The sequence below is a fragment of the Chiloscyllium punctatum genome, chromosome 19 (genome assembly GCF_047496795.1).
Source record: "Chiloscyllium punctatum isolate Juve2018m chromosome 19, sChiPun1.3, whole genome shotgun sequence".
NCBI lineage: Eukaryota > Metazoa > Chordata > Chondrichthyes > Orectolobiformes > Hemiscylliidae > Chiloscyllium > Chiloscyllium punctatum.
The window spans coordinates 70,928,220-70,938,036 of NC_092757.1; the positions used below are offsets into that span (position 1 = coordinate 70,928,220).

Below are 9,817 nucleotides of genomic sequence, written 5' to 3' on the forward strand. Positions count from 1 at the left end.
GTGCTGAAAATTTCTATGACTCTCTAACTCAAAAGGCTCTTGAGTGCATACAATGGTTCAAGACTTGTTTGAGGAGCTGTGGACCATCAGTCATGATAAAAGTGAGCCCGGATCCATGAAAATAGCAGAGGTTCAATGTCCAGGGTGTGTCTAAGCTTACAGTGCAACTGAGCAGGTTGTGAGGGCCGCTGTTACCCAAGCCTGCAACACAGTAAATTTTGGACTGTCAGAGATGGATGTACAGGGGCAGAGTGACACCCTGGACCCATTGATATTTACCTCCTGTAAGTGGACCAATGCATTCAGGCAAAAGTAATACAGAAACCTAGCAGTTGCTTCATTTTTATTGTTGCTGTCTGCCATTTTTAAATCCCCCTGCTTCTGATCTGACATGGTCAGAAATATTAAAATCCAGCCTTAGTACTGTATGCTATAAGTAGTTTGTAGCACATTTCTTCTCTGATCGTGAGCCACATCTTGTGGTGGAAACTCAGTATTGCACCAGGCTTTGGATTCGACAACACGATCCTTAGATTTAAACATTGTTTTGCTTCTTTTTATCCTCACTTGTCTTCATCTCTTTAAAATTATTTGGAAGAGACCTCCAGTTAATTCTGTGATTTTTAATTATTTTTGTTATTTTAGCCTGTAGTGGCAAAAACAAAAACTGCACCATCGGAGAAAAAGGTGCAAAAGGCCCAAAGACTATATTCAAACAATTGTTTTAAGAGACCAGTCCAGACCTCCAGATTATGTTGCTGCCCACAGTTTAGGACTCAAGTAACTTTTTTGTTTTCAGTTCATAATTTTTAAAGGCCAAAAGGATTAAACTACAGAGGAACCTCAATTATCTGGTATTTGATTATCCAAATATTGGATTATCCAGCAGGATCATAATGCCCCAACGCTCGGCTGAACTATGTTATTCGGCATTTGATTACCCAGATCCCCACCCATGTCCTTCAGATAATTGAGGTTCCTCTGTATTAGGACAGATTGCATAGAGTGGGCTTGAATGCAGAAGATTAAAGAGTGATGCCATTGAGATGTTTCAGATGATCCAAGGATTTATGAGTGTACACCCTGATTACGTCTGTGTTATTCAATTCCCTGCCACCAATTGAAACCCCTAATGGGGCAATTAATGTCCACTTGTGGGCCTCCTCTTCACCCTTCCAGTATTAACCCAAGAGTGGACTGGGGCCGTCAAGATATAGAGCATGTCAAGCAGACCAGTTCTGGCTTGTTTTCAGACTCCTGGGGGATATAGGGTGCCTATTTTAAAGGAATGCAGTGTTGGCATTTAGAAGGAGATGGCACACTGGATATCACAAAAAATGCCCTTCCTGCTGACCCCACCGTGTGACCACCAGCCACCATCACTCACCTTTGGCCTGGGGTCCAGCAAAAGTCCTGATCCCACAGGAATGCTTGCTGCTGTCAAGTGCCTATGAAAAGGTGAGCAAGTTGACTTTCCCCTGTAACGGTGGTTATAAGGCCCTTGCCTCTTTCCAGTTCCACAAGGTTCCACCCTAAGTTTCCTGGTGGGGAATAGAGGATAAAGGGGCGTAGGTTTCAACAGGAGCTCCTCTCAGGAGCAAAATCAGGAATCCCTTCCTCACACAAAATTGAAATTCTCTTCCTTGAAAGGCTATTAATGCTGAAGGAAATAAAGCTTTGAAACCAGAGATTGTTAATGGTTCATAAGTGAGGATATCAAAAGGTATGGAGCAGAGGTGGGAACATGGAGATGAGAAATGGATAAGCCACAGTCGAATGGCAGAGAGAGCTCAAACAACAGTACAGCCTAATTCTGTTCGTGTTGACCCTAGACATTTGATAAAACTGTAAAAATCAGAATGAGAATTTGGACATTGAATGGCTCCTTGACACCCTTTGCTTTGATAATCAATGTCATTTCTTCCCCTGCAGTTTCTCTCTGAAGGTTATGCTGCTCACCTGGCCCAGTTAGAGTACAGTCATCGCTCCCGCCCAAAGAAGAGCAACTCGCGAATGATTTTACGGAAGGGGAGCTTCGGCCTCTCTGCTCAACCTGACTTCCTTCGGAAAAGAAACCACTTGCGCAGGACTATGTCAGTGCAGCAGCCTGACCCGCCATCCTGCAACCCCAAACCCGAGCGAGCCCAGAGCCAACCAGAATCATACAAGGAGGAGAGACACCCCCACAGCATAGCCTGGGCCCGGAGTGGAGGCTCCAAATCAGAGCCAGGCGTTTGAGCAGTGTACCATGGGCAATAGAGAGTTCCAGGCTTTGTCCAGGGTCTGAAGGGGGGCCAAGAAAAGCTGCTTGTGCATAATGGTCCTCATTCTTGTTCCAGAAGATATTGGGCTGGAATTTCTTCTTTTGTCCAGTCAATGGTAGGAGTGGGTTGGGCAGCATTTCCACCTGTACAAGTGACCAGGCGTTGACCACTGCAAATCTTCATTTAACTAAAAGAGCCGAGGTCCCCAAGGATTTGGAAGGTTGCCAGTGTAGGGGGAGAAACTTTGCCCTCCAGGAGGGTATATTGGGGAATTTGCAGGTAGACATCATGAGGAGCATGTCTGTAGTTTCCCAATGTGCGCTCCCAGTGGGTGTGTTTCCTCACTGCGAGCATGCATCAGTTGAATATTTTTACCAGTGATCGTGGCCTTTAGGTAGTTATTGAGTCAGACCTCAGTCACACCTATAGCACAGGTGAATTACTAGTCCTTCCAGCATGTTAAAGATGACTGTAATTCTCTGTTGCCAATGAGGTACTCCGGGATCATTTATACTTGTTCTGTGTATCAAGCTTAGAGAATGATTAACACAATATAATATTGGCAGAACCTCTGGACAAGAACTGAATATTTATCACTTTTCTCAAAAGCACTCTGGGTCTTTGCTTTTCAGAACTGTAGAAGAAACCTTGAAGCCAGATGCCCAATTTGAACCGCGTGTGTTGGCAAGACAGGCAACCACTGTCTTTTCTTTAAGATTTGTTGCTAAGAATTGGATTGGTTAAGATCAGGTGGACTTCACAGCACTTTGTTTCACTCACTCGCTTAAATGGAAAAGCTTTTCCGAGCTCCGAGATCAAACTGTTGAACAAAAACGGTTCAAACCACTTTGACAAGGCATAAGGTTGACTGAACAATCATGTGTAACCCAGTCTCCCTGTATAACCTGTGGTGATACAGCGCATGGGCCCCAGCACTATTTGTACAACGGAAAGGACTCAGCTACCCAACCAGGTGATGGAGATGATGTCAAACGCTCTTGTCGAACTAGATTTGCTTTGATTAACTTGTTACGGACATGATCAAACTAAATCATTTTCTTTAATCCTGCTAATTTGTAATAATTTAGTCAGATATGTATTTATTTGTGCAGGAGGCAAACTTCCACTTTGCAGCCAAGTTTGATTTTTAAAAAACAATTATTCTCTTAAGCCTGTTTTGCCAAAAAAAACTAAATCCTTGTTGTTTTGGTGAGTTAATGTTTCTTATGAGATGTCCTTGATAAAGAAAAGGACTCACATTCAAGATGCTAACTGGTCAGTTCCCTTCTGTGTGTTTTGTTTTACTCCTGTTCTATATTTTCAAAATTGACAGGTTTTTATTTGGTTCCCTTTCAGTATTTTTATCTTTGTGAGAAAAGCATTCACCATTTTGCAAATAAAGAAAATGCCTGGACAAGTTATTCATCAAAACTTACAGAGCCAAAATGGCACCTCGTTAGATATTTTTTTAAAAATTCAAATAATTCAAAATGATGTAAATAGTGTGGGGCTGGGGTTCTTATGAATGAAAGAAATATTAAAAATCAAGTGTAAGTGGTTGGGCTGTTTGTTGTTGAATGTAGTCATTATGTGGTCCTCATGTGGCACAGATATTACAGCCACTTGTTAGTCCAAATCTGAATGTTGCTGTTGTCTAAGGTGGCATTATGCATGAGTTGTGAACAGGGCTGAACACTGGAATCAGCAGAAAATACTCTCATTTCTGACCTAATAGTAAAGTTAGTTTGCTTGTTGGAGAAGCTGAAGCTGACTAGGCAATGGAAACTGTCCTGAGGAACTCCTGCAGCTGTCCTGGGGCTCTTGTGAAAGGCCTTGACAATTATGATCACCTTCCTGTGTGTTGGAAATGATCGTTAGAAGGACAATCCCAGCACCTTATTGTTGTACCCCGGCAGACACTGCTTTGAAATCGAAGCCCAACTTCTCAAAGCTACCATTTGCGTGCCACCTTTGCATCTGTTTCTGAATGAAGGCTGTGATAAGGTGTCAAGCTGAAAGATCCTGGTTGGACCCTGCACTGAGTATTGATGAGTATGTGCTGTTTGATGACTTATTTCATCACTTTATTGAAGATGATAGCTGTTGGAATTGATTGGCTTAGAATTAGTCAGTTGGAGTTCTATAGGGGATCTCACAATCCCACGCTGTAACTTTGCTAAACCTAGAGAATGTATGTACATAGCTTTTGATGCCATTCCTATGGTCTTCTTATACAAAACTTTTCACTGTATTTGTAACAACTACATGTAGCAAATACATGTGACAATCAATCAATCTATTAATCACAACCCCAGTAGTTCGACCCTAGCATTTTTCTGCCATTAAGATCTATCTGGACAATTTTCTGCAACACCGGGTAGTTGACAATGGTAGAAGCTATTCAAATAGTTGGACTGAGGGAGGATCATTTGGTGTGATGCTATCGGTATTACAAATAAGATGCTATTAGGGGCACACTTAGTCTTCGTTATGTCCAGTTCTCTCAACCAGTTCATAATGTCAGGCAAAGTGAGCATAAATAGCAAGACAGTGGCAACTCTCATTGTGGAGACCTGGGAAAAGGTTGTCCTTGTGGCATTTTTAGCTGAAGAGAATTTTGTCTTGATCCTTGAGTTTAAAATATGGGGCTCCACCATGGTTAAAAATTCATATTGCCTCCTACTTCAGTTAGTTATCTGTTCTGTATTCTGCACTGCTGGTGGATTAGGAGGCTTCATTCCCAGCCTTTAAATATGAAATTGTGTCATTCTTTTGGTGACCTTCTACTTCTGGTGTTCACAATATGTGTATTGTATTTTAAGTGTTTGATGCTGCTCCTGCCATACTCTTCCGCACTCCCTGCTGGTTTCCTAGCAAGATGCTGGTGGAGAAGTACAGTATAGGTTATGAGATTGCAGATTTTGTTTGTACAAACCTTACTCCTGATATCACACAATGCCTCACAGATGCTTTCCTTAGACTGCCAGTTCTGAATAATGGAGGGAGTCCTCAGGTGAGAAGACTTGGTCAGTCTTAAAGGCTATGCAGTGAGAATTCCTACAATGCTGGATAAGTGTATCTATGACAAGTATGTTGGTGAAGAAGATTAGAAACTAATCTGACTGTGAGAATTGTATTTCATTCCATTTCAATCAAAGTTGTTCAATATTGATGCCAACATATGTTATCTGCCTTCATTAATCACTTATGCTATGCTGTCCCTCCTTCCCACCATAATCTTTCTCATTCTCACAGCATCAATGTTGAGGTTGAAGGTTTGAACAGTCTTGTTGTCCATTACTGATCTGGCAGAACCACCTCAAACAAAAGTGCCTTTTCCCCTCTCTCCAGTCATCTCATCCCACTTCACTGAAACTGTCTTCAAAGTTGATTCTGGATCCCTCAAAAGACAACTATTTTTCCTCAATCTCCTTTTATTTTGCTCTTTTCAGCTTTGCTCCCAAATCTGAAATGCCCATTTTGTTACGATTGAGGACATGCGATCTGTTGCTGTGGGCTCTTTCTATTTCTGGTGTCCTAACCTTGATGCTTTAGTCACATATCAAACTGCAGCTTCTTTCTCAGTCACTGCTGCATTTATTTGTTGATAAGTATTTTCTTCCTACTTCAGTAGATACCTGACAAAAAAAAACAACATTGTATTTCCTGAGGCTTGTTGATCTAGATCCCTCTGTACATCAGTCCTCTTCAACCCTGGCCTTCCCTCTTCCCTCAAAGCCTGCCCTTTATCCCTTCATCCTCTCCAGATTTACAAAATCCCATTCTCTTCTCAAGATTCTTGAATGCATAATTATTACTGGGCTACACTTGCATTTCTGGTTCAAATACTTTAGTCTACTCAATCCACAGCACCAAATCGATGTCCAAAATCATTAACTGCATAGGATATGTATCAAGGGTGAACTTTCTTTCCTTGATCTGTACCTGGCCAATTTGAAATGGTTGATTGCTGCTTGATACTGATAGACCCATATTTCCCAGCAAAGTCAGGATATTTCTGATGGTGAGTTTTCTTCCCACAGCTGCATTAATGCCTTTGATCAGTTGAGCATCCTTCCTTGATCCCTCTTTTCCATGTTGTGACCTTGTCCAAAATCAGCCTCCAGTTATATGCTTCTGACGTTACTTCAGTTCCAGGACCAGTGCTATGCTATGGTTTTTCTTAATAGATGTGCTGGAATGTTTCCTACTTAAATAGCAAGATTGAAACCATTCCAATCATCTCTCATTAAAAAGTCATAATCTTAACACACACCTTCTCAGCTTCATCAGGCTTCAGAGTGAGGATTCAGACTAAGTTTCAGATCCTAACATCCCATCTATCATTAAGTCCCTTCACTGATACCACCGCAACATATCTAACTCCACCTGAACCTCACCTCCACTCCTGCTGAAATTATTATGGCCTCAAAACGTGCATACTCTTAACATCCTTAAAAACATTATTTTTAAAAGGACACCAGTGTCAAGATTGCTTCTAAAACTGCTGCATTACAAATCCGTTCCTACTGTTTTGGTCCTACTGAAATTATTAAGTAACCAGACAAACCAAAACTATTGATTTCTACTGTCCATACACAATGATGTTTATGAATTCTACCACCTGCATCCTATCCCACTTACCTTACTTGTTTTCAATCATATCCATTGCTCCACTGTCAATACATTGGATCCTGACACCTTCCATGGTCCTTCATCTACTTTCCTGCAGACCTATATCCCCAACAATGGTGTTCTATCTCCCGAAATTAGCTTCTTGCACATTCTGCCTTCCTTTGTCCTTCATTGGACCACACCATCTATGCCTCGGTCCCAACCTTACCACTGCTGCCTCAGGCACCCAGGTTCAATTGTACCGTCTGTGTGGAATTTGCACATTCTCCCATGTTTACATGAGTTTCTTCTGGATGCTCCGGTTTCCTCCCACAGTCCGAACATGTGTAGGTTAGATGGATTGGCCATGCTAAATTACCCCATTGTGTCCACAGGTGTGTAGTCAATGTAGTCATGGGAATACAGAGATGAAGGGATAGGGTGGGGGGGCGTGGGTATAAGTGGGATGCTCTTCAGAGGGATGGTGTGGACTTTATGGGCTGAATGGCCAGTTTCCACATTGCAAGGATTCTATGATTCTACCTTGCTAACTCTCATTGCCTTTCTATTTGTGACAATATTTTTCATTACTGCTTGCATTGCTCATATACAAGGAACATGTGCCAAAGGAAATTTAGGGTAAAGTACAGTCTCAGAACATGTCCACCATTCCTTTTGCTTCTTCTGTAATTTAAGGCACAATAACCATTTCAACTTGGTGTATGAATCAAACAGAACTGCTGTTACTGTGTATTCCCTATGATAAATCCATATCATTGTTTAGTTTGTGTACATTTGTAAAGAAAGACCATCTTTTTTTATGTAAATGTGAAACAATGGCAAGAGGATACTGACCAAGTGAACTGCAACCTCTAAAAGAAAGTTATCAGATATCGTAAAGGAAGAGAATTTCCAAGTTATCATTCTTCAACTGTACATACTGCATGCAGACAAGATTCCTCAGTTGATTCTCTATGGAGTAAGCAAATGTAACCAAGCAGAAACTGTCAGGGTGGGCTGGGTGGATTGACCCCAATCTCCCTGCTCCCCACCCTTTCCAACTCCAATTGCCAAATCCCAATTGTTTATTTGTCTAGAAGCTTCGATTTATATAATGACTCTTCGGTTTGGAAAATGAGAGTTTGGAAAATAATCAGCATTCTGAACCTTCAGCAAAAGTAGCCAATGACCTGCTAACCATTTGCCAGCCTAAAAGAGAGTTTATGACAAGATAACTGCAAATGATAATAACATCATAAGTCAGAGCTGCACTTACTTAACTGAGGGACCCATTAATCCTTAGCTCAATCAACCATGCAGATTAATGGAACAAAATTGGATGAATAATTATATGGGGAGGATGCCAAAAACTCTCATTTAACTCCTGTATAGACTGATGTGTGACTTTTACACATATACAATGAGTGTTATAAAGCACTTCTTTCTGAAGAACAAATATGTTAGATATTTGTCATTACACTTGTGTGTTTTTGACCTGGTCACAATAGTATAATTGTTCACAAATGTTTAAAGGTAATTGTCTTACTGTTTCACTATATTAAAAGACTGCAGTGTTTCATGTAGTTGCATATCTGCTTGACCAAAGTATCTCATCTCTTGCTGTTACAAAGTGCAATGTGTTGAGTATTTAATAATTTATTTTTGTATAGAGTACATGGTGTAAAATTGTAAGACTGTGTTTTGCTTGTGCTCCTTTGTGATATGACTGACCGATGCTGTATTTTGTGTATCAGGTGGTCTAGATTTTTATGTGTACAGTTTTGCATTGCGTGTACTCAAGATGAAAAGTCAACTGTACAATGCTAGTACAGTTTCTAAGAGAATGGTTTTATTTGTTTAAATGATTTGGAACACTTGTTTATTAAAATTATAATGTGGTTTTGTACAGAAACAGCATGGAATATGGTTTCTTAGTCCTTGGCAAGTTAGGACTGGGGCAATTTTGGGAGACTGAAGAGAGGAATTCAATTAGTAAATATGATCAGCAAAATAACAAGAAAGCCTGAAATTAAAAATGCAAATTATTTTTCACTATTCTAAGTAAAATGGATAATTGGCATGAGTGGCATAAAATTGAAAGGTTAAATCTTGAACATTCAGATTAGTCACTTTTAATGCTTTTAGAGCAATAGAATAAGCAGCTTGATCAACATCATTTGGTACAATTGATGTTATAAATCAAATCTGGAGACTTGGAATTCCATGACAGGATAATAGAGGGCACCTCAACAATAGCAGATGTTCCCAGCACAATTATTTCCTGGCTTTCTCTGGGTACAGTTCCTGTACATTGGCTTTTATGGGGGGAGTTGCCGATGCTTTGCTTTGCATGCATCTGAGGTACCCCAGCTAAAACTCTGCATTTCCAATCTTTTGGTCCCTCTTCTGACCGAATTCTAACTTTTCGTTCTGTGGATAGTGTTGAAATATCGTTAATTAGTTATTTGTCCTTAAGTGGCAGGCCGTGAAAATAGACAGATTTTCTTTTTCAGTGAATTGACTTAATATTCTAATGGATAGCCTGCATCCAGTTTTCTTAAATCCATCCTTTGGTTATTCCAGATGTGGAGGTGCCGGTGTTGGACTGGGATGGACAAGGTCAGAAGTCACACGACGTCAGATTATAGGCCAACAGGTTTATTTGAAATCACAAGCTTTTGGAGCGCTGCTTCTGTACAATGTTCCCAAAGCTTGTGATTTCAAATAAACCTAAAAGGAATGTAACCTGGTGTTATGTGACTTCTGAGTTAGATTTACTTGAATCACAGTGAGGAATAATCAAATTCATATTGACTTTCAGAATGGTCACTTGCTTACTACTCATTTCACCTCCTTCCAGCCAGATCTCACTGTCCTTTGGAGCATAGCTCCCAAGGTATCATGCTGCTGCTAGGGTCACCTTGTACCTGTCTGCCTTT

The 9,817-nt window shown here is 40.7% G+C and overlaps 1 protein-coding gene across 5 annotated transcripts in view; it reads left to right on the forward strand.

Annotated features, from left to right (window-relative positions):
• pitpnm3 (PITPNM family member 3) overlaps positions 1-8,790 on the forward strand; it is a 668,094-nt gene extending 659,304 nt beyond the window's left edge. For all 5 annotated transcript variants that reach the window (XM_072589641.1, XM_072589638.1, XM_072589639.1 and 2 more), the window contains one exon: positions 1,933-8,790. In XM_072589641.1, the coding sequence (XP_072445742.1) occupies positions 1,933-2,238 (306 nt within the window). In that variant the 3' untranslated portion in view covers positions 2,239-8,790. The remainder of the gene's footprint in view (positions 1-1,932) is intronic.
• The last annotated feature ends 1,027 nt before the right edge of the window (positions 8,791-9,817 follow it).